Source organism: Sceloporus undulatus, chromosome 2, assembly GCF_019175285.1.
Source record: "Sceloporus undulatus isolate JIND9_A2432 ecotype Alabama chromosome 2, SceUnd_v1.1, whole genome shotgun sequence".
Classification (NCBI taxonomy): domain Eukaryota; kingdom Metazoa; phylum Chordata; class Lepidosauria; order Squamata; family Phrynosomatidae; genus Sceloporus; species Sceloporus undulatus.
In genome coordinates, this window is record NC_056523.1 from 242,968,194 (window position 1) to 242,993,881 (window position 25,688).

The following is a 25,688-nucleotide window of genomic DNA, read 5'->3' on the forward strand; positions in this document are numbered from 1 at the left end:
GAGAGGCAAAGGGGAAGATAAGTTAACTGGGCAAGGAGAAGACCTGAGGTTGTTAGATATGGGAGGAGATGAAGAGAATTTACCTTCATTGGGTGTGGATAGTCAGGAGACATGCAATTGCTACAGTCACTAACACTGCAGGGTGCCTTTCTTTGCAGAGCCACTGGAACCTGTTTCCATCAAAAGTTGTTTCATAAAGCTGAGGATCTGGTATAGTTAACCTCAATTGAGGAAGTAGAAGTGAATATGGCATCGAGTGGATAACTGGCATTTCTGACCAACTGTGTGTCTTTAGAGGAAAACACAAGGTGGAGAGTGCGAAGAAGAGCTTCAGCGCCAGGCCTTATACCAAGTGTGGGCAACTGTGATGGCTCTAAGAGCTAGTTGCTTGTCCCTGGGACTTTCCAGGGACTGCACAGACTATCAAAAACTAAGAATGCTTGAAAGTGGCCGAAGTTTTGAGGGGGGGGGGATAAAAGGGGAGTGGTGATGATTTTAAATGGTGAGGCGCTGCAACATGTTTTAAAAGTTAGTGACAATTCCTGGAAATATCCAAGGGCCCATTCACATTATGCCATTATAGTTCTGTATTCCATTTCAAGTGCCATGGGAACATCCTATGGAATCCTGGGCTTTGCAGATTAGGGAAGTGCATTTAGAATTCTTCTCTGGAGAGCTTCTCTAGTGCCTCACCAAACTACAGGTCCCAGGATTCCACAGGATGTTGACACAGCAGATAAAGTGGAATATAGCACTATAATTTTGCAGTGTGAATGGGCCCCAAGAGAGCCCATTCAGCCTTTTGAGAGGAGGGGAAAGGGCAGGCTGAGAAGCTTGGAAAGGTCTAGGGCTGCAAAACAAACAAACAAACCCCTGAAACAGGGACACTTTGCTCACACCTGCTTTATTGTCCTCTGTCATGGTAAGGCTCAGTAGCCTCAGTAGGATGCTAGAGACTGAATTAACGGGGAGGACGGAGAAGGTGAAATTACACACACACACACACACACACACACACACATCCCCAAAGAAGTCATTTAAAGAGTTGAATAATAAAACTGATCTGTACATCATGAAGTTTGTGGAGGCAGGGGTGTTTGATGTGTCCTGTCCCAAGGACCCTCTTTACCCACATACTGTACATTTTAGAAAGTCAAAAGCAAGCCTCTAGTTTATGATTGAGGACTCTTATTCTGAATGACCATATAATTTCCTGTTATTCATTCAACAGTAATAGCGCTTAACAGTAACCGCACTTTTTTACAAGGGCATATTTCTATTTTTGAGACTATGTATAAAAATGCAAAAGAACATGTGGAAAGTTTGAGTTTGCAGTTTGACATCCAGTCAGTCATAGGATAAAACGTAATCATACAAATAAGCGTACGCTGTGCTTCAGGAGGTAATTTTAGTAACCATAGTCCTCTCCCCCCCTCTCTTCCTCATTTTTTAATCGTGTCATTAATTTGTTTGGCCAAGTCATAAAATTGGCTGCTGCATAAGACTCACAAAATAAACAGAAATATATGTACATAAATACCTATTGCAAGATGGTGTAATGTTTTTGCGTCATTAAATGCTGTAATTTACCTTCCTGAAAGTCATTTACGTAACCAGTTTGAATAGATTTGTGGGAGTGTCTCTTTTAAGATCCAGGCAGCATAGTTAAAGATTACAAGGGTAATTCATAAACTAATTACTCCTCCTGTGGACTTCAGTAGTTCTACATCATTGAAGGTACAGTGTGAGTGACAGCTAACATATTTTACCTTGATATTCCAAACACTAATTCTTAATACTGCTGTTTGTTCAGTTTGTTCACCTCTCCCCCACTTTCCATCTTCTATAAATTCTTTTGCAATACAATACTATGCATGGTTGTCTCAGTGACTTACTCCCAGATAAGTGGGTATAGGACTGAAGCTTTTAATTAAAACACGTCCTTAACACTCATGCATCAGAATAAAATTTTTGATTAGCCTGGGCAATTTTCTGGCTTCACTGTACAATATCTGGAGGATCAATATCGACATATTGGTAAGGCTTAGAGTTTAGCAGTATCATTTCATATACAGTGTGCTGTTGCTATCTATAGTAAAAAAAAACATTCAGTTCTTCTCAATGGGTACATGCTCCCACTTGCACTGCCATGTGCATGTACACACATTCAGGAAACCGGGGTTTGCCGTGCACGGAAGCTCAAACTGAAGATGACAAGCCCACACTTGCCGCAAGCTCAATGTACAGATTTTCTATGTCCTGAATCTTCTAAGAATCCTAGTGTCTCTCCCCTTGCCCACCAAAAGGGGAAAAAGAATATGTCTTTTCTAGTTATTGACATTATGGTTTACTGAAAAAATTGATACGTTGCATTTGATGAGACAATAAAATACTAAAAAGCTTTAGGTTTGCCTGGACAATCTTTGCCCCAGACATTTTTTCAAATACGTATAGAACCTGTAGATGCCAAGGGCCCAAAACCTGGGGAACCTGGTGTTTATTTCTGAGACAACAGTTTTGTAAAATGCCCACATTGTAGGTCGGGTTGTTTGGCTTCTGCAACTGAATGTGGCTCTCAGGTACTAAAGAGTTTTGTCCTGGTGCATGAAGGTTAAGATCCTGAGTCACTTAGGACTGATGATACAGCCCAAAGGCCTATTATCTATCTACTTTCAGCGAACTACCTTTGCATCAGTTTGGCTCATGTGGAGCCCCTTTATGTTGCAGAGAATTTAGGGGAATGTACTCAAGAGTACACAAGACACTGGCTAATCTGGTTTGGACTCATTGTTGCCCCATTTGAAACTAGAAAATGTTTACTAAGTCTTCCTTGTGGCTATACATCTAAGGGATAGGGAAGAAATTTGTTTGGTCCTAATTTACCAAATTTGTGCCTCTTGAACCAAAAATTGAACTGAAACTGAGTTGTGCACCAAAGTTAGTTTTGTTACAAATGTTATCATGGATTTCTTCATTTAATAGGTGGGAACAACAATCACACATTAGAGGGGAAGAAGGAAAATAAAAACAAAAATCCATATAATATAGAACAATGTGTCCCCAAATGTATGCAATAAAATCATGTCCAAAAACACTATAATAGAGAAAATAGCTTGAAAAAATACAGTGTTCACAAAAAATGCTCAAGTTAAGAGAACTTCACATAAAAATGTACATATAGATCACAAAATAATGTGCCCATGCCATGCACGGCTTCCAGTGTACACAGAAGCCGCTTGGGGAGGGAAACAGTGACGCTCTGCCACATGCACACACCCCATTATATCCCATGGGGCTTGAGCATAGATGGATTTTCCCTCTGGAACAGATCCCCCGCGTAGGGAGAAGGCAAAGGCACACTGTATTTCTGTTCTGTTTAGTTGAAAACAAGTCTGTAGAAATGGGAAATGAAATTGTAGTGAGTACCTTCCGATCACAACATCCTGGAGCAGGATGTCATTCAGATCTGCCTTGTTCCATGTGACTGGAATCTTAGAAAGTGAATTTAGAGTTCCTAGTTTGATCAAGAGCCAGCATGGTGCAGTGGTTTGAGTGTCTGGGAAACCAAGGTAAAGATCCCTGCTTACCCATGGAAAACCCCTGGATGACCTTGGGCAAGTTACATTGTCTCAACCTCAGAGGAAGGAAATGACAAACCTCTTCATTGAATAAATCCTGTCAAGAAAACTTAACAATAGGGTTATTATAAGATGAAGTTGACTTGAAGGCAAACAGCACCACCACCACAATAAAAAAGTTCAGGCACTACAATACCAAAGTCTTTGTTAATGTATACACTTCTTATAGCTGTAATATTTAATATAAAAATGGCTGGAATTTTCTTTACTATTTTTGGAAAGGCAAACATTGTGTCTTATGATCTATATTTAAATACCAAAATTAGACTACATTAAATGAAACTCGGCTTTGTCCTTGTGATGATGGTGTTATTGAAACTACAGCGCATGTTCTATTGTACTGTCAATTCTACAAGGACAGTCGCCACCAGCTGATTACTCCTCTTCTAAACAAACACCCTGGACATACTGATACTTTCTATTTACGTTATCTTCTGGACAATCAGAAACTAAGTGATGTTCACAGTGTAGCAAAATTTTGTTACATCATATGTAAAATACGCTCCCAATTGCTTGGTGAAAACTGATACGTGTATAAAATGACCTTGAATTTGTATCTGAAATTGTTTTTAACTATTATTAATAATTGTATTTGCAATCATTATTTTATCAAGTTATTTTGTATACTGGTGAACGACCGAATAAATCTTACTACTAGACTACATTCAACTTGTACTTTCTTTTTCTTTAATATAACAATTAGACTTTGCCTCATTCCAAGTCATTATCAATTACTGGGTAGTAAAATTATGTTAATTTATAGTCTAAACTATCTAAAAAGTGTTTGATCTTTGCTGTATTCAAGTGCAATCTAATTTCAGATTTCTTATTTGATTTTTTTAACTTCTCAAAATGTAATTATAGAGTTCAAAAACTGTCATCTTTTGAGTCCTGAGAAATGTATACCATTTTTAGGGAAGTTCCTATATCTCTCTCTTGGCATCTTCAAGTAACATGGTTTCTTATATCAAAATTAATTCTTTTAGATCTTGTAGTTTGGCAAAGCTCATGTTTTTATTAAGACCAGATTTCTTTGTTGTTTTTTTTGCTAGTTGGGATACTGTTTTCTTTTCCTGCTACACTTCCTCCCTCATAATAGTTTTGCCTTAGAAGTTCCATTGATTTTTCTATTTTGAAATGTACAAAATGTCTTTCTTAAAATATCAAATTGTGCATATGCTTCCTCTGACTGGCCTGCTTTTTATGATTCCTGTCAGCTTCAAACAACTTTTTAAAAAGGATGGTCTATAGTTTCTTCTTGTCTCTTAATTTCAAACCAGCAATTATACTACTTGAGTACCTGACTGCAGTCTGAAATGTGTCACACTACATTAGGGATGGAAAGAATATGCAAAAGCTTAAGGGGGGAAATATTGAGAGAATGAGAATTGTCCTCAAGCCTCTTTCCAGTTTTCTCCCACAGTCCTCGCATAGACTATAGAATGCTCCTGCCCTCCCACCTGAGATTCATCTATTTCATGTTCCCCAAGCTGGCAGGGGCAGTCCAGCAAGGAAGATTATTGTCACTGGCTGTGTCCTGCTATGTAAGACAGAATGACAATGTCTGTGTTGTCATGTGCTTGCTAACGGAGCACTGGTGATGCTGCTACAGCCTCCCAGTTGTCCCCTGCCTTCCCACCATCATTCAGATTTCTAATGGGCAGCAGCCAGGAGTGGATCCTGGAAAACTGTAGCCAGTCAATCCTGATCTGCTTTCCTGGAGAGGATCTTGGAAGCCTATACTCTGCTAATTTTAGCCTGCCTTCCCTCCACCCTCTAATGTCACCTGAGGCAAAAGCTAGGAGAGGATCCCAGAAGGCTATAGCCTGCCAATCCTGGTTTGGCCCCCCCTGTGTCACATGGGCAGGTGGGGATTGGTGAAATCCAGGAGATGATCCCAACAAGGGATCCCTGCTTCCGGTGACTTTCCCCAATCCTTCTTCCCATGAGAAATCTTTGAAAACTGCATAGTTTTAAAGATGTCAGAGAGCAAAGAGAAAAATTAATGAATTATTTGTTTTTCCTTGCAGGAACAAATAATTTTACACAGCACATGCCTACATTGCCTAACAGATTGGTTTCCGCTGTGCTCCTCATATTTCTGGGAAAATATGGATAATACCAGTACCTGCCTTATTTAAGGCCATTCTGTTTCACTTGGACTGGTATCTTCTGATCTAACATAAGTGTTTATGCAGAAGATACAGAAAGTGGTCAGAAATCTTTGATAAGATGTTGTTGCCATGTTATCAGGGATTTTGGGAGTTGTAGTCCAACAACATTTCAAAACAATAATTCAAAAAGGATGTTGACAAGCTGGATCATGTCCAGAGGAGGGCAAAGAAAATGGTGAAGGATCTGGAAATCATGCCTTATGAGGAGAGACTTAGGGAGCTGGGGATGTTTAGCCTGGAGAAGAGAAGGTTAAGAGGCGATTTGATAGCCCTGTTTAAGTATTTGAAGGGGTGTCATACTGAGGATGGAACAAGCTTGTTTTCCGCTGCTCCAGAGAATAGGACCTGAAGCAATGGATTCAAAGTAGAGGGAAAAGAGATTCCACCTCAACATTAGGAAGAATTTCCTGGCAGTAAGAGCTGTTCAACAGTGGAACACACTCCCTTGGAGAGTGGTGGAGTCCCCTTCTTTGGAGGTTTTTAAGTAGAGGTTGGATGGCCATTTGTCAGGGGTGCTTTGATTGTGTATTCCTGCATGGCAGGGGGTTGGACTGGATGGCTTTTGAGGTCTCTCCCAACTCTGATTCTATGAACATCTGGTGGCACAAGGGTAGGTAACACTGATTTGAGATACAATCTAGGGCTGTTTCAAAACAAATGAATAATTTTTCAATTAAGATTCAATTATGATGGTGACAGAGTTGCATTACCATGTGTCAAAGAAAGCCCTGTCTTCCACAGTGGTGGGTCCCTTCCATTAACTGCCTCTTCTTTCCTTCCAGTCTGCAGAAATAATGCAGTTTGACACTACTTTAACTACCTTGGCTCCATACTATGGAATCCTGGGATTTTCAGTTTTTATGGTATCTGACAGAAAGCTTAATATCTCACAAAACAATAAATCCCAGAATTCCATAGCATGGAACCATGGCAGTTAAAGCAGTGGGAAACTGCATTATTTTTACAGTGACCTTCAGAGTCAGCTCTTCAGATGTTATTGAGCAAGAATTATTTAGTTCATGCTAGAAACAGATGCTGTTTCATAGTTTAAAACTTGTGCTCACAATGATAATTTCCATTAAAATTTAAAAGTCAAGAAATCAGGGAAATGAATAGTTTTTAAGGTAACTATGTGAGGAAGGGAATATCTCATTCCTGGGATGTTCTTGGAGCTAGGTATGATGTTTTGTATAAAAGTAAAATAGTGATTTCTACTACCAATCAATGGGTAAGTGGAGAACATTCTTAAGAAGAACTCTTACTTTAATATTGAGTTGGTAAGATGTAATGTTCCCATATTTTGTTTAACAGGAAATTAGTATGAGCATGAATGCTCCCCTTCAAGTTTTGGCATCAAATACACTTCTTTGTTTGTTGGACTCATATTTATTTAGGTTGTCAAAAAGTGGGAAACCAAGGTTTAGGCGTTCCCCATGAATTATATTGAGAATGGAGCCGCGGTGTGTGACCTAGGAAGGTGTGTGTGATTTGGGGGAGGGGGCATACAAGGAAGCTATGGCAAATATTCAACCATATGGTGCTGACTGATTGCATTTTGCTTCGGCAACCAAGCAGAAAATATGTACCGTAATACAATGTTCAAAAATCATTTAATAGTATAGCAGAGTTTATTTTTAACCACTTTCTTACTTGAAGTAAACAACCTACATACAGTACACACACTTTCTCACTTTCTGTGTGTATGATGTTAGAAGTAGTTTAGATTCATGTTATTCGAAGAGGTGATCACTGTATCTTTGCCCTGTCAGGTTTCTAAGAATGGAAGTAACAATTAGTTTTTTGTTGGGTTTTTGGGCTATGTGGCCATGTTCTAGAAAAGTTTATTCCTGGTGTTCTAGAACATGGCCACATAGCCTGGAAACCCAACAAAAAACTATGGATGCCGGCCACAAAAGCCTTTGACTTCACGAAGTAACAATTGTATCCAAATGGGACAAATTTAGTGCCAGTCCTGGACACACTGGGGAAAAAATAATGCCCCCTCCACAACAGATAACTTGAGAAGCACTAGTTTAGATAAGGGATGGGGAACATGGAGTCCTGTAGATGTTCTTAGACTACAGTTCATATTAATTTCATCTAGCGTATCCAGTGGTGAAGGACAATATGTACTGCGCTGCAGTTTTCCACTGTGTAGATAAAAACACTGTATACATAGTTTTCCTGTTGTTTGAAGAGAACAGTGTGAGGCCTTTAGAAATTAGCTCTGGAATCGCAAATAATTGAGTACAGTGGACCCTTGTTATACTCTGGGGTTTGGTTCAAAGATCCCCCAAAATCCAAAATCCGTGGATACTCAAGTCCCATTAAATATACCATAATGACATAGCAAAATGGTGTCCCTTATAAAAAATGGAAAATCAAGGCTTGATATTTGAAATTTATACTTTTTTTGAACGTTTACAAACCGTGCATGCTTGAATCTGTATATTAAAAAATCAGTGTATAAGAAGGGCCTACTGTATATACAAATTCCAAACATGTTCACTTGAAACAAATTGGGAAGTTCTGAAGTGAGAAAGAAGTCAGCCCTGGTCACTTAATGTGTATCTAAAAACACTTCAAATGCTTCTGATGTGACGCTTCACCTTTCTGATGCCAGAGCACAACATTTTAAACAAGGAAGGTCCCTAGATGTTTGCCAGACCATGTGATGGTGGGACACAACAAAGTAGTAAGCATTGTGCACCATTGTGGCCAATCCATGGCTGGCTGTGTCAGGAGTCAGAGTTGCACCCTAGTGCCATCCTAGTGTCATTACACTGCTAGGGGAAAGGTGCTGAACAAGGAGGAAATGGCTACCAATTACTTTCCGGGCGCAATACAAAGTGTTGGTTATTACCTTTAAAGCCCTGCATGGCTTAGGCTCAAGTTACTTGAGGGAACGCCTCTCCCTAAACAATCTGCCCCGCGCTCTCAGAACATCAGGGAAAAATCTACCTGATTATCCAAAAACAAGATTAATAACAACTTCCCACAAGGCATTTACCGCTTCAGCCCCCAAGTTGTGGAATAACTTACTGGAAGAGATCTGTCTTATCACCACCTTGGAAGCTTTCAAGAGAGCATTCAAGACAGATCTCTTCTAGCAGGCCTACCCACCCGACCTACTATAACCAACCCAGAAAGAACCCCACCCCGACTGTAATAAGATGGTAATAGACGACGAGCTAGTCTTTTTAGTAATTGTGATAATACTGTGATTTTATTGGTTATATTGTAATATGTGTGTTTTTATCTTATGCTGTAATCCCGCCTCTCCGCAGAGAGAGGCAGGAAATATAAATGAAGAATTTATTATCTCCATGCAAAGTGTATCAGTAATTATTATGTTAATGTACATAACTAACACTAGTTGGGTTTCATGTGTACTCGACTATTGCAGTGCTTCTTAAACTGTCTGATGTAGGGGATCAGCAGTGTTTTTTCCTCAGTGTGGCAGAGACAAGTGCCATACTTCTATCTGTTGACTACAGCTGCATTTTCTTTTTTTCTTGGAAGATTCTATGGACCAGCAGCCAGTTGTTCATGGACTGGCACTGGTCCACAGACTACTACTGAGTAGCACTTTACTACACCACAGTATACAGTTGATTACTGTGATTCTTCTTTGCTCCCAACAGAGTGACAGTTGTTCAGGATTAGAATTCCATCAAGAAATGGTTGTGTATTTATTTCTAAATTAACAATTGTATTTCCTTGTTGTTACTATGTTGTTCATATTGACTCCAATTTACAATGACCCTGTCATACAGGGATGTTGGGTTTGTTTGTTTTTTTTTTTTTTTTGCAAGATTATATGCCAGTAATATTGATTGGGGAGTCAGCATGGTGTATGGTTTGAGTGCTGGCCATGGAAAACTACTAGGTGATCTTGGGCAACTTGCACTGTATCACGCTCAGAGGAAGGCAATGGGATACCTCTAAATAAATCTTGATAAGAAAACCCTGCAATAGGGTTGCCTTGGAGTCCTCATAAGTCAGAAAAAATTTAAAGGCACACAACAACATTGTTGTTGTTGTTGTTGTTGTTGTTATTATTAGTGAAACAAACAATGATAAGTTTGCAGATTATCACACCAACCACTCAAATTGACCCATCTGTGTCAGCTTTGTAAGCTTTGTGCAGTGCAGTTCTGGCATCCATATTTTCTGAAGCTCTCCTGTCTTTCAAAGAATCGATTAATGTTTCTCTTTAGAATCTCCAAGTTGTTTCAGTTTGTATCCATTTTCTGTGACCGCACTATGGAAATTGGTCAGTTAGTGAAAGGACACAGTCTGAAACAAACTCTAAGCAAAGTTACATAACTCAGTGCTCATGCAGGACACTAGTCTTTTATACAAAGACCTTTTTGGAGAAGGACTGGGAAGTTTGTGAGGAATCAGTTCAGTTCCTTTACTAATTAAAGTGTATTTTAGGAATGTCCAACTGTGCCTTGTTCACAATAAATTGCCTGTTAGGATCTGTTATGCAACTAGCAGGATTTGATATTAATTAGTTTAAATAAGAACATAATAATTATTCACCAGCACATTGTTTTTCCTTTGAACTAGAGAGAATCTTCTTTAAAATCTAACTTAGCCTATTGTGGTCTCTGAGTTCTTACTGTTGAGATTCTCCAAGCTGTAGGCAATGAGAGACTTTTATTTATTTGCCCAGTGTGAAGCAAGATTGTGGATTTTTCAGCAGGAAGTTGGTGGATTTTGCCATCTGTATTTTCTTCTGCACAAACATTTCCTAAACCCTTACTGAAGTATGAAAGAAAGAAAGACATCTGTAGGTTACAGAGGGAGGGAGAAGTCTCATTATATATACCTATATCTATATTTGTCTCCATGTCTTGTGTTTCTAGGGTTTTAAATAATCTGAGCTGCTCTCTGCAATCTAATTAACCAAATAGATGGTTCTAAATTTTCTTGGTTTTAAGAACAGCAGGCTTCATAATCACACTGCTTTACTTTTGCCCTGAATATGGCTGATGAAGAATATACACACTTGAAATATTTTTTTCAAAGCTACTTCAGCTACACACACATGCACACACACACACACTGTCTTGGTTCTCTGTGTCTCATATGATACATCCAGCGCTGCATCTGCACTACAGAAATAATGCAGCTTGAGAATGGTTTAACTGCCATGGTTCCATGCTATTAAATACTGAAATGTTTAGTTTATTGTGGTAAAGGAGCTCTGACAGAGAAGTCTAAATATCTCACAAAAATATAAATTGAAGAATTCAATAGCATTGGATCATGGCAGTTAAGGCAGTGTCAAACTGCATTTTTTCTACAGGGCAGATTCAGCCCAATTTATTGAAAAGTCTTTGATTTTATTACTGTTCTTTCTTACTTTATGCTATAGAGTAGGGGAGCTCTTATAAAAAATCTCTGTCATCAGATGGTGATTGCAAATATTCTGGGATAAGGAAAACATGCATGGTTCTCCAAACTAAAAATAAATAAATAAAAATAACAGGAACAAAATCTGGGACTTCCTAATCTTTTAAGGGTGCATTCAACAAAAAGTCCCAGATTTTGCTCCTGATCTTTCCCATTTACTACTGGGTGGACTTAAACTGCTCTTGGGAGCTGGTATAAGAAGTCTCTGGTCATACTTGGAACCGACAAAAATATTCTGGGATAAGTGAAACATGTATGGCGCTCCAAAATAAAATTGGCAAAACCAGGAACAAAATGAATTTCTGGTCTTTTTAATCAACCTTGATTTGGGATTAATCAATCTGGTTCTGCCCTTAGATAACAAAGAGCTCAATGCAGGGGTGCATTGTTTAGCAGATTCTATAGGAGTTTTGATCATAGTGTTTTAGGATCCACTTTCTTTTCTTTTTCAAAAACAACACTTAAAATAAATAGACCCCAAAGTTTTTCCTTCTAGAAAGCTAGCATCATTGCATTCTAATGCATTGTTGTTGTTGTTTTTAAAAGAGCATTTTCTGCCTGAGTGATGTGTTAGCCATGTTAGCCTGTTCCATCAAAAATAACAGAGTCTTGTGTCACATTAAAGAGAGTACATTTTATTAGACATGATTTTCTGTGGTCTCCAGGCCATGAAACACTCATGCCAAATAAACTTTTTTTTCATCTTTCAAGATGCAAAAAGATTTATTTTTGTTATTTTAAAACACAGGTAATGATGGCAAATCACCTCTTTAAAATAAGCTTCCTGGATTTAATTTTTTTAAAAAAAATTAGAATAGCTATTACTTTAGCTCATTAAGTATTGCTCAGTAGAACTGAAGCAAAGACTTCTTCGTAATACCTTCATCAAAGCTGGGGTATAGCTACCCCAGGGTGGTGGTGAGGGTAATGGTAATGAGGGCATTCCCTCAACAAAATAAGAATTCTGTCATTTCATTAAACTTTCCATTATTCCCCAAATTTCAAGTAGTGCAGTTACTTAAAATTTAAGTGGAACATTTAGAATTAGAGTTTAGGCATCTAAAGTTATCAAGGGGATATGAACAGAGCAAGAAGATCTTGTTCTTGTGTGCCTTCAAGTTGTTTGTCACTTATGGCTACTCTAAGGTGAACCTATACTGGGGATTTCTTGGCAAATACTTGTTCAGAAGGGGTTTGCCTTTGCCCGCTTCTGAGGCTGAGAGAATGTGGCTTGCCTAAAGTCACCTAGTGGGTTTCCATGGCTGAGTGGGGATTTGAGCCCTGGCCTCCAGAGTTGTAATTCAGTGCTCATAAAAAAGCTACAGCTGTAAACAGTTTTCAGTATCTCGGTCTCTCCAATGCTAGAATTTTGAGGAATGAAGGAAAATATCTGGGATGGGAAGAGTTCTCATTTGCAGGGACCATGCCCTCAGCACCCCTCATAGCTACACTCCTAATCAAAGCCATTATCTCCTCTTCTCACTACTAGTATTGATACCCTCCCTATGATAATATTCAGATCTGCAGCTGTGGCAACTGTATCTCGCCAGTTTACTTTTTCAGATAGAATCCCCACAGTGTGTGTTGATTGCACCTGTTATTAGCTGACTTGTTCACTCTTCTTGGTTATCTTAGCCTCATCAATAATGGGTATTGTTGCCAGGTCTCAAGTTCTGGCCCTAAGTCTCCAGTTTTTGTGAGTCATCTCCAGGTAGGAAACAAAGGTGTAAATTCAACATTTTTTATTGGCTCAGCTCCAGGTAAAAGGATTTTCTGTGTACAAATCTCCAGCTTGGCTATTAGACAGCAGCTTACTACTACTCACAAGACTTGATTTGTTACTGCAACTTGCAAAGACTCTCCAGAGCAGCGATTCTCAGCCTGTGGGTCATGATCCCTTCGGGTTGAACGACCCTTTCACAGGGGTCACCTAAGACCATCAGAAAACACATATTTCCGATGGTCTTAGGAACCGAGACAGCGCTCCTTTATCCGGGGGTCACCACAACATCAGGAACTGTATTAAAAGGTCACAGCATTAGGAAAGTTGAGAACCACTGCTGCAGAAGATCCATCTGTTTAAGGAATTATTTTTATTCTTTGCCTCCTAGTTATTGTGGCTCACTCTGCCCTGTATCCACATTATCCTGTTTGGCAAAAGCCCCTCTAGCTAAGATTTTTGTTTTTATTTCTAAACAAGAAAATATGTTGTCTGCTTGTATGTGTTCTTGGGCATTTTCATGACAAGCTGTGGCCACCTATGGCTAGTACTTAATGCATATTGCTTAATGACATTACAGGCAACTGTCTCTAGAATTCAGGTTTTGGCCTGGAAACTCCAGGACATCTGATGATTGTAAACCAGCAACCATAGTAATATGCATCTGAACACTTTAGAAATTCTTTAAGAGCCCCAAACAAATAGAAACAGCTCTTAAAGAAAGGTTAGGGTGTGGGACTTAAAAGGCTGTGGAGTCATTTTCACCGTTACATTTTAGGATGTGTGAACTTATTATTATTATTATTATTATTATTATTATTATTATTATTAGAGTCCTGAAAGCTTACTTTTAAAAAGTCACTTTTAGCAATTATAGTTCAGACTACCCTCCTAAAGTACTTCATTATTAATTTTAATTTACCTGTTGTAAACTGCTTTGAGAAAGCCAGTACGGTGTAGTGATTTCAGCATTGGACTATGACTCTGGAGACCATGGTTCAAATCGCCACTCATCCATGGAAATCCACTGGGTGACCTTGGGCAAGTGACACTCAGCCTCAGAGATAGGCAAAGCTAAACCTCCTTTGAATAAATCTTCCCAAGTAAGCCCCATGATAGGTTTGGCATAGGATTGCGATAAATCAGAAATGACTTGAAGGCACACAACAGCAACAAAATCAACATGGTTTGAGACCTGAACCGGGAAGAAGGCAAGATACAAATAAACATAATCATAATCTTAAACATAATTATATAGTTAATTACAGTTCTTAAAGTAAGTTACTTTTAAAGTAAGTTACTTGTTCTTTTTTTAATAAGTATATAATAGCTACAAGCTACTGATGTGTACTACAAAGCACACTCCTCCCTGTCCTGATCTTCCTAGTTACTGCCTCATTACCCATGACAGAGTGCAAGGGATCAGTGCAGCTTAAACCATGTAGTGTTCTTCCTCCACCTTTTAGTGTGGTCACAGCAATATAACTATAAATGTTACTAAAAGATAAATTATAGTGCAAAAGGAGTGGCATTATCACTCCTAAATTATAGTTGTAATTACATGAAGTTATTGGGGAAAGGAATTAATTATAAGAAGCTGATTACACCTGAGTTCTGGGTCTACCACTCCTCTGTTCTCACTTCTTATTAGATTAACTAGAGTGGTTTCTGGAAATTCCCACAGCATTTCCCCCCCTGTTAACTGCTAGTCCAGGTTCAGGAATGTTTGTTTATTCATGGCCCAGGTTTTAAAATAAAATTAAAAGCTACTTTGCTCCTGAAATCTGAAACTTTCTGTATGTATGCCTAGTTTGTGTGATGGCAAGTTTATACTTCTAACAAGAAGTGAGAACACGGAAGTGGTAGTTAATTTGCTCAATTCACTTTTAACATTCAATTTTCATTGGCTATTATTGCCTTGAGACTTCCAATTTCTGGGTAGCAATCTCTGTGTATAATGCCTGTTCTATAGCCAGAAGGAATTTAAATATCAATCTCTTATAAATTTTATAAGATGTATATGTGTTGTGAAAACCCATTTATAACATGTGGTGTTTTGTCTTTGTTCACAGACTGCATCATCAGCTATCAAAGGGACCATACAGCTGGGTATAGGATACACAGTAGGCAACCTCACATCTAAGCCTGACAGAGATGTACTTATGCAAGATTTTTATGTCGTAGAGAGTGTCTTTCTTCCCAGGTAAGACCAAGATTAGATCTGTTCCCTAGGTATGAGCACCAGTTCTGTGCCAACTTAATTCATTTATTTATATCCTGCTTTCCCCCTAGAAATGAGACTTAAGGAAGCTTTCAAAAACTGAAGCAGATGCTGATAGGTGCTTTTACCTGTATCTGTTTTAATGTTTATAAATTGCCGTGAGTCCCATGTTCTGGAGAAAACAAAAGATGTAAATAATTTTTTTAAAATAATAATAATTTATTTCAGTTTTACCTTGCCTTCTCACCCAAATTGTTCAAATCAGTATAAAAAGAAGGGTCCTCTGTTTTCTTAATCTTCACAACAACTCCGTGAGATGAGATTGAGAGATATTGAATGGTTCATGGTCACTGACTCAATTTAGTGCTTAATTTGAACCCAATACTCTAACAACCGTACCAATGGCTTTTTAAATGTATGGACAACTTGTTAAGAGTTAATTTAAAATTATTGTTAAAAACTGAATAATATCGTGCAGACATTTGAGCAGTGGTTGCCATAAACTGAAAGTGGCTTGAAGGCACAGAACAACAGCAATGCTCTACTTAATGTCAAGAAAGAAATGTTTTTTCATGGCTATGTCATCCATAAGTGTAATAGATTAAACGAAGAATATGAATTCGTATCTGAATCTCTACTGAAACACTGGCAAAAACTTATTATTGACTTCATTAATTAAGGTGAAATGTCCAGAATATACAGATCCATATTATAGAATAAACTAGAATGATTGAGTGTTCCTAATTTAGAATTATACTACACAGCATATTAAATAAGTCAATTAGTATGTATAGTGGAAGATAACTCTGCCATATCCCTATTGGATGCTCACAATACCACTATGAATATAATAATTTGAGAGGGATGATCTTTCTTCCAATCATATGGATAATCCTTTCTTTAAGAAATAGTATTGAAAAGTGGAAGAAGTGCCAAAGAAAACTGATTTCAGTGCCATCTCCAATTATAAACTTTTTGAGGAAATCTCCCAAAATACTAATCAACATGTTTTTTGTGGGTTTTTCGGGCTATGTGGCCATGTGGCCACATAGCCCGAAAAACCCACAAAAAACCATGGATGCCAGCCATGAAAGCCTTCAACTTCACACTAATCAACATGTTCCTGCTAAGCCCAAGGTGGACATATCACATATAACTTTTTAAAATAAAGGCCTGATAGGTTTCTTTTGTATTGTAGCTAAACTATTGCTTGCTTAAAAATGAAAAGTAGTAATAGATTTCTTACTATTTCAGTGGTGAAACAGTAGCACTATGGAGAGGTTAATTGCACAAGTCAAACAGTATAGAAATGACCTGATAGATTATTCATTTAATGAAACCTGGTACTTTTTTGTTGTTTATTCTGACAGCAACAATATCATCCCCCTTAACCTTTGGAATGATCTATTGTCGTAATTGTCTACCTGATACAGCATTCAGTATTAGTCTTGTAGTATTTCTCTCTTGTTGTTCTTGCTCATTTGTTTTTATATTTCCGGTGTTATCTTATCGTTCAACAAAATGTAATCATAATGCATTAATATACATACATTTTTGAAAAGAGTATGAATTCATACAAAATGGAAGATTTATTGGAAGAATATGATTTCATATAAAATGAGATTTCTTGAAGAAACATTTAAGGAGTTGGTGTTTCCTGGAGCACAGTAATGTTTAAAACCTTTAAAAAATGTATGTGGTGCTTTAGTTCAGTTGTTTTATTTTGAAGTAGAAGATTAATTTGTTGGGAGAGTAGAGCCAATAAGATTGTTATATTATCCTAATTGCATTCCAGTGCAATAACAATGACTCTGTAATGGAAACATCTGAATGACAGGTTACCGAAACAATTCTTTTCTTCATTTACAGAAAGCCAGAGCTTACACATAATTCTTTACCTATTCAACTTTGCCCTCTGTCTTTACAAGAACGTTTAGCAGAATCATAGCAGTACATGTTATGTCAGAGAATTAATATTTAGATTGAGGCATACTCCTAAATTAATTTGAAAGGAAATTAAAACAATTAAAACAAAAATGATCAAATGTAGGTTGGAGTTAAATGTAATAAACAGATTTGGAAGTGCAGTTCATTTGACAGTTGCCATGGCAGAAGAATATGACTGTGTGCTTTGCATCTGGGTAGTGATATGAAGCTGTTAGGGGTATCATTCAAATTATTTTTCATATTTCTTGCAAACTTCCAGTTCCAGTTGTTGCTTTACTGTTGTGAGCTCACAGAAGAAAGCCTCCCACAACAGAATGGCTGTAATTTTTTAAACATCTGAGATAAGAAGTAGACCAATCAATCCATTTTTATTGCTCAGTTTTTAGAAGTTCCCAAACAGTGCTGCCTAGAGGATTTATCAAGTCTGGGGCCAGGTGTCATTGGTGGGGGTGGGGGTGAGGGTGGGTGAGGTGGAGTTTGCCATTATTTTGCTACAGGATCCATGCATGTATGGGACTGTGGTGAGCAATATGCCATAGCCATAGGGAACAACAGTATGCAAAGAAGCTGAGGCAGCAGCCCATATACTTTGTGAGAGTTCAAGATGAATTACCCCAATTGTCGCCCTCCCTTTTGCCCCGTTTTCTGCAGCGCTATTCTTATACAGATGCTGGTATGAAGTTGTTTCTGAAATAATTGCTGTGAATTTGTACTGAACACCAGTATATCCAAGAAATGATTTAAACGTGTGTTTTTTTAAAAGAGTGCATTTTTGTTCAGTACATAGCAGTTGTGTAATTTACCCAATGAACATGTTGAAAGTGAGTGTTACCCCTCTCCTTCCAAAGATGCTTTAGTTTATGTTATCAGCCAGCATGCAGAGTCTGCCAACACAGAAACATCTGTACATTTTACGGGGCAGTAACACCAAACTATAAGAGTTCATCATAAAAACATACATTCTTGTTTTATATTTCAAATTTTTCCTGAGATTTATATGTTGATGGTTCATAGTCACTATAATTTGGATTTGATATGCTTCTGTCTTTTGAAACAGAACTTCCAGTGAACAGCTAAAAGACATTATAGTCTTCAGATACTTCTGGACCTCATGTGACTTCTTTTGAATGTGACGTTTGGCAATTGCAGTCTTCCTTTTACAAATGTCTTTTGTTTGACAAGACAGTCTCAACATTTTAAGGTGGTAGTACACTTTAGTCTCCCACAGTTCTTGATGGCAGAATTGTAACCCAAGTTGCTTGATCTTTGTGAACTTGTGAATCAAGATATGCACTTGATAACTTCCTGGCTGCATGAGCTTCTGAATCTAAGTGCAACTTTCTGATGTGACTAACAGAAGAAACCTCAGTGCTGAATGTGATCAGATCTTAAATGATACCTATCATTTTTAATTTATGTGTTATCATTTTTGTTACCCACATGTTGTTTCACATGAATATGGACATTCTAATGGTCATAAACCTTCACAATAATCTAGGCCAGGGTGCTGCCTAGTTTGAGGTAACTCATGAGTTTAATTTAAGCAAAGTAAAGGGAGTTTGCAGCATTGCATAATAATTTTTCTCTGTATTATGCATACTGTCTCTAATTTATTCTCTCTCTTGTAAGCATACATGAAGCAGGAGAGGAAACAATTTTCATGGGTATGATTCAGATAGCCAGAGTGGACCTGCATATCTGTTGAGAGTCACGGTGTCCTGTCCCCCCATCCACACACTACTGATGGAGTGCCATTCTTAGCATCATGGACAAGCTTTTGTATAAACACCTGGATCCATTGACACAGAGTTTCCAGTGCAATTTGATAGATTAAACAAGATGTGTACTTTAAACAAAAATCCAAAGCTTGCATAGCATTCAAAGTTCTATCATTGATGGTGCTAGATTAAGTAAAGACAAGAGCAAGGTGTCACATAATTTGCGTTTGCTATACAATTCATATTTCATTTGAAGCATCTGTAAAGGCAATAAGAAGACTGTAAGAAATATATTAAAATAAAGCTCATGTTGGAATAAGGGTCGTTGGGCTGGCTTTGGACAGTTGAGACTCTAAATTTCAGAAACTTCATACAAATATTTTGTTATAGAGTTTTGTCCCAGTAGTTAACTCCCTTTTTCATTTTGCCCTGCACAGTGTATTTCTTGCTTTTCTTTTCCTGTCCTCCAGTAAATGGTTGTCACTAGACACAAGGGCTTCAGGAGGCCTTCCTTTATCACAGTGTTGCTATTCTTCAACTTATTCACTTGGCTCTGTGTGTGAGCTAGTTGTAGCTCTTTTACATTCAGTTTGCTGCTCATTCTGGCAGGGAGAATCTCAACTTGCTGTCCTTCACTCTAGTAATTTCTTGCATTGTCCAAAAGACCAGCTCTGTCATACTGATTTGTTTTATGGCCTAGTTTTTTAGGAGCAATAAGATGAGTGATGCAAATCATAATTGTATATCTTCTGCAGAGTTTATAAAAGAGGCTTATATTTTATTTTCAGGTTCTTGCTTTTGAATGGTTATTCATGTGATTTTTTTTTTAAATGCAACTTTCATACCTCATACACAGCAGGAACATTTTTAAGCATGTGCTGGGTTTTTTTCTTCTTCCAAGAAATGTCTGTGTGAGTGAGACAGCATAACTCTACCCCTGACCCCAATCTAATCAGTATATACCAAGCACTGTGGCTGTTTATTCTCATAGACAAATGCTACTTTTGATACTTTTGACATTGCAGATCCAGTTCTTTTCAGTAATAATAGGAAGCAATAGGGGAATTGGTTCAGAGTCAGAATAGGAGCTTGTAGAAAAAGCAAAATGACAACATAGTTTGCTTGGTACATAGTTGGTTTTCTTTAACTATTTTCAGAATATTTTCATGAAATTCAAATGGGACTAAATATTTTATTCCATTCAGCTGTCTAGCTACTATACTGTAAAAATTATACAGGGAGGCTTTTCAGATGTGGTTGCATAATCATGTAGGGTTTTAACTCAGCAGATTTATCACAACAGGTTATTTTATTTTATTCACAAAATCTTTTTTTGTGGGGAGGAATATGTAGTTATTTTGATTACTTGTAGTTTGGCTTTGTTACATTAAGGCTCTGGTTGTTCCACATGGTTCATTGTTCATTTTTTAAAAGTTTTAATTCTTTAAAATCTAAAATGCTGGTTGGAATTCTGTTGGTGTCCTTCCTATGTTTGCCAGCTCCTCATACAGAAGGAATTGGACATTTTTGTTGGACGTAGAATATCAATATTCAGTTCAAGGTCACCAAAGTGTAGTTACACATCTTTTGTTGTTGTGCATATGATGTGCATCTGCATCTGCATCCCATTGCACATTGAGTGTCTATACATGCATGCATTCAGGTGTGAATTTATTTGCACATTCAGTTGTATAAAGTTGGCATTCAACACAAGGATTGCATAGTGCAATTCATCTGTTATACCAGATGCAGGGGTTTGCACTACACAGTCCTGATGTAGGATTTTAGCCCTTGTCTATTAACAGCACACTATATAATAGGAAAAGCTTTCCTGAAGTGCTTAATACTGCAGAAAAAATAATCAAAATATTGATGTTAATAGTGCTTTAAACAATTGATGATGTTGGCTGACTGGCATATGCTGCAGTTTTATAGATGTTTACTTAAGTGTAAGATGCTGTTGAATCTAATGATGCTTATTCTCATACATTAGTGTAAGACTGTCGCCATATTCTGGTATTGGAAGCTGAAAGACTAGAATTGTCTGAAAATATAAATAAACTGAATAGTCCATTGATTTGATGACTGCAGTCATGTTAATTTGATCTTGATTTGCTCTACCTTCTGATCTTGTTTTTGGAGAGGGGATGGGGAGTGTCTTAAGAAGGTTCATGTTTATAGTACTTAGTACTTTTTTTTTAATTGCATGTTTATAATACTTTATTTTTTTTCCTTTCAATCCAGTGAAGGGAGCAATCTAACTCCTGCTCATCATTATCCAGACTTCAGATTTAAGACGTATGCTCCTTTAGCCTTCCGCTATTTCAGAGAACTATTTGGTATTAAGCCTGATGACTACTTGGTAAGAATTTGTTTCTTCTCCACTCCCAGGGGAGGGGGTCAATTACTTGGTCTAGGATGGGACTGAAGACTATTCTTTGCTATTCATTTATAAGAACCTGTACCTGACTCCAAGCTAAACAAGAATGTTCATTGTTACCTGCCAGGTTTTGCTTGGTGTACAGGAAGGCTTAGTCCAGTCATCTGTTCTTCTAGAGTGCTAAGAATTCCCTAGGAAACGTGTACAAAACTAAGTTCATGAGTTCTAGATAAGAAAACCTGTCCTTAAAAAAAGTATATAAATTTAGTTCTTGGTTCAGTCTTTAATATTTCAACCTCTTATAAGTTGCCCTAAAATCTGGTGTGTTAATTTATTGCTTAATATAGTTGCTTCTCAAGTCATTATTTCCACTAGAATCTTGTAATTGTAGCTAAATACTCCTGTGGATTTTTCTGACTGAATCTTTGTCAAGGGACCTCCATCTGTTAATTGCCTTGTAATTGTCTAATAGAATATAGAAATATTTTCTTGTGTATTCTGTAACCTTGACCTGGGAAAAAAGGCGGCTCACAGATGGAGGTCCCTTGACAAAGATTCAGTCAGAAAAATCCACAGACAGAAAAAACCTCTATGCCTAAAGTATCTTGTGTAGATCTTGGTTTTTCCCCCCAGTCCTACACAGTTACCCAGTGATAGTAAAAGACAGGTTGCAATAGGATTTTGGAAGCAAATGAACAGGGGAAAGACTACAGGCAGCAGGAAAGTGATGCAGTTGGAACTGCATGTATTGCCCCATCCCTGTGTGGCAACCTGTTCTGAATAGCTTTAAGAGAAACAGCATATGTGAAATGCTGTACTGAGCATACAGTTCCCAGCAGTCGATGGATTGTCTCTTCATTTTGCCTTTGATATGATGCTGTTATCAAAGACAAAGCTAGTATTTTATGAATAGTTAACAAATAAATATATACAGTATGTTATTGCTGTAAATGTACTAGCAGACAAAAATGCTTGGATGAAGACAGTGTTCATGCATACTGCTAAAACATAATGTAGTACTATATTCACATCAAAAAGGAGCCTACGTAATGATAGTCTCAGCCTCTCATACAACCTGCTCTCTCTTAGGCTCAGAGATTGACTCAGGTAGGATAAGAATATCTTGTCATATGAAGCTAAGCTCTGTGCAAGACTTTGTGCTAAATCCCTTTTTGTGAAGCATAGAATCACTTCTTTATGGTTTGAAGTTGTATCCTCTTTTGTTCCGAAACTTGATAATTAAGGACTTCCTGATCTGATTGGTGCTGTTTTAAAATTGCTAGAAATTGTGTATGTTACATATGAAATATGTTGGACAGGAAGTTTTCAGATTTAGGAATACCATCCTCTTTTAAAAAATGGAATATTGCTAGTAGTTCTGAGGCAGAGAGCTGGAGGCTTCTGACCAAGTCAACAAGATGATTCCATCTTTTTGTTATTGCACCTTAATCACGATTCCTCTATAACATAATTCACTTAGTAAAACATGATTTGTAGCATGGGTTGACAAAATATGAATACTGTTGTAATAGGTTTATGTACACTAGTGCATATGAGATAAATATTTATTCAGAGTTGCCTCACTGCAGACATTTCTCATTGACTTAGTCTCTACTGCAATCAGATCATCTTTTTCTTTGGTGGTGCTGCTCATAAGAAAAATATGATCTGATTTACTGGCAGATTCCCTCCCTTGAGATAGACCTATGTCATCACTAAGGTAATCGGCGGAGGCCCTACTGGTTGATCCAGGACTACTAGATGGCCATCTCATGTGAGCTTGAAAGTTAGCTTTCTCCATGGAGGTCCCTACCCTTTTGGAATGTCCCCTCTTCCCACTTGTATCCAGGAGGCACTAACTGTGGCATGCTTTAGGCACCTGTTAAAGATACTACCTCTGCACCCAGCCCTTTTCCAATTGACTGTGCTGCCTAGTTTGAGAATTGCACTGTGAACCTCTGATTTTAAATTATTGTTTTAATGAATTATTTAATGTTGTGAATTTTCATGTTTACATTTTTATGTATTTTTCATGGCTTATTTTTGTTTCACATCACTTCATGATATGTTGAGATATAGGAAGTGAGATAAAAATTGCTGAAATAATCATAATATTTTGATTTTGAGATTTCCAAAGCAGTAGTATGTATAGGAGACAGTATTTATTCCCAAGACAATACAAATTTACAGAATATGAAATAGTAATAATTTAGTGCCTTTGGAACTCAGTTCAGAGGGTTTTACTTGAACACCCATTACTCACTTTTTATGTTAGGTTTAGCAAGGCACCAACATCTTGCTCCACTTGGCCATTTATGAGAGTGCTGACAGTCTGCCAGGAATTTCTCCTAAGCATCTGGTATTGCAGATAATAGGAATTATGTAAGAAAATGGCTGTGTTCTTGCCCAGTTTTTGCAGATTGTGATAAGTGTTGTACAGAAATGATCAAAAATGTGCCTAGTAAGGGAAGCTCATAAATCAGCATCAGTAATACCTTACAAATGACTATGTGTCAGTCCTGGTTAAGGAGGCACACCATGTAATAGAGGAAGAACCTGTTTCTAAAACACATACAAAAATTCTCTACTGGCATGGACTTTCCAGAATAACTCAGTACAGTGGAATGTTTAGATACTAAAGGTTCATAGAGATATCCATAACATCTTTTATAATTAACATACTTTTGTGGAGAGGGGGGTGACTTCTGTATTTTCATTGCCCACAGTGGCATTAAATTTCTTTTTGTTTCTGTGTTTAGTATTCAATTTGCAGTGAACCTCTAATAGAACTATCCAACCCTGGTGCAAGTGGATCTTTGTTCTTTGTCACCAGTGATGACGAGTTCATAATCAAAACAGTTCAACACAAAGAAGCAGAGTTCCTTCAGAAACTGTTGCCGGGCTACTACATGGTAAATAAGTTCAAGTCCTCAACTTTTCCTACTTGTTTTTCCCCTTGTGTTGTGTGTCAGGGAGGGTGAAGGAAGAGAATGGTTTTTTATTTAGCTTTTTAAGAGTTCATTCAGTGCTTGCTCATGCTCTTGTTAATTTAGAATACTGTTACCAACTCTTTTATATTGCTTTTATATTGGATCTTACAGGAGAAACATGTGAATATTTTAAAATTCAGGGTTAATGGATGAAAATCCTTAACGTAATAGTTGGTGTGACTAACCATATTGTTGGTAAAACACCTCTGCAATGTGCATGTCATTCTGTTCTGTGGCATAGTAGTTGTATTGATACTTGTAAACCCCAGCACATACAACTGTGTGCTAGTCAAGTGAGCTGTAGGATTGGCTTATTATATATAATGTCTATTTTCCCCTTTTCAGAACTTGCCTTTCTTTCTTAGTCTTCTTGATTACTCAGTAATTTAGCTTGTAGATTCTATTTTAAATATAATAGGAAGATCAGATCTTGTGGGTTAATTCTCCTTGTTTCTTAACAAGGAGTGAGAAATGGGAAGTGGGTCATAGGCAGTTCCTTTCCTCTCCAGCAAATGTCTTCCCTATGTATCTTAAATGCAACATTTTACCAGGTTAAGAGAGGGAGGGAATTAATACCCTAGAAGTAAACAAATGTGCAATCCTGCAACCAATTCCTAGTACTGTACCTTAATACTGTCAACAAGAATGATATCTAAAATCTAAGCATGTTTTCATTGGTAGAAGTCTTCTGTAGAGCTTATTCCAAATAAAGTGTGAATAGGATCATATCCTGAGAACATTTTTGTTTAGCAGTCCTAAGAGTAGAAACTTTGGCAAATCATTTGTAAAATATTTATGTGGTTTGGACAAGAATAACAAAGGTTTTTAACTACTCAGCCTAAAAATAGCTGCCTAGATTGCTTGGAATACAATTGATTCCACATCTCTTTTTATATCTATGTAGAAATCTGACCTGAATTGTATTTCAAGTGTTCATTGTTCTTTTTGTTTTTCTTAAGAATCTCAACCAGAATCCAAGGACACTCTTGCCAAAGTTTTATGGACTATATTGTGTCCAGTCTGGGGGCATTAATATACGGATAGTTGTAATGAACAATGTTCTGCCTCGAGCACTGAAAATGCATTTCACATATGACTTGAAAGGATCAACATACAAAAGGAGGGCATCCAGGAAAGAGCGAGAGAAGTCCAACCCCACTTTTAAAGATTTGGATTTTCTGCAAGACATGCATGAAGGATTGTATTTTGACTCTGAAACCTATACTGCACTGATGAAAACACTACAGCGGGATTGTCGAGTAAGTGAAATATTCTGCTAGCAGTAACTGTTGTGAATCCATAGTCCTTCTTTATAAGGTACTACATAAACAGAAGGGGGGGAAACCTCAAAAAAACACCAAATGAGGCATCAGTATACAATTAGCTGATAGAAAGTGTGTATGGATTTTTGGCCCACCATTGCCCTCGAAACATAGGGATGCCATTTGTCCTGTAACACTGGGGAAATTCCAGATT

General features: G+C 37.6%; 1 protein-coding gene across 2 annotated transcripts in view; it reads left to right on the plus strand.

Annotated features, from left to right (window-relative positions):
• PIP5K1B (phosphatidylinositol-4-phosphate 5-kinase type 1 beta) overlaps positions 1–25,688 on the plus strand; it is a 67,383-nt gene that overhangs the window by 3,488 nt on the left and 38,207 nt on the right. For both annotated transcript variants that reach the window (XM_042447259.1, XM_042447260.1), the window contains exons 2-5: positions 15,029–15,159; positions 21,087–21,204; positions 23,982–24,134; positions 25,172–25,471. In XM_042447259.1, the coding sequence (XP_042303193.1) occupies positions 15,119–15,159; positions 21,087–21,204; positions 23,982–24,134; positions 25,172–25,471 (612 nt within the window). In that variant the 5' untranslated portion in view covers positions 15,029–15,118. The remainder of the gene's footprint in view (positions 1–15,028; positions 15,160–21,086; positions 21,205–23,981; positions 24,135–25,171; positions 25,472–25,688) is intronic.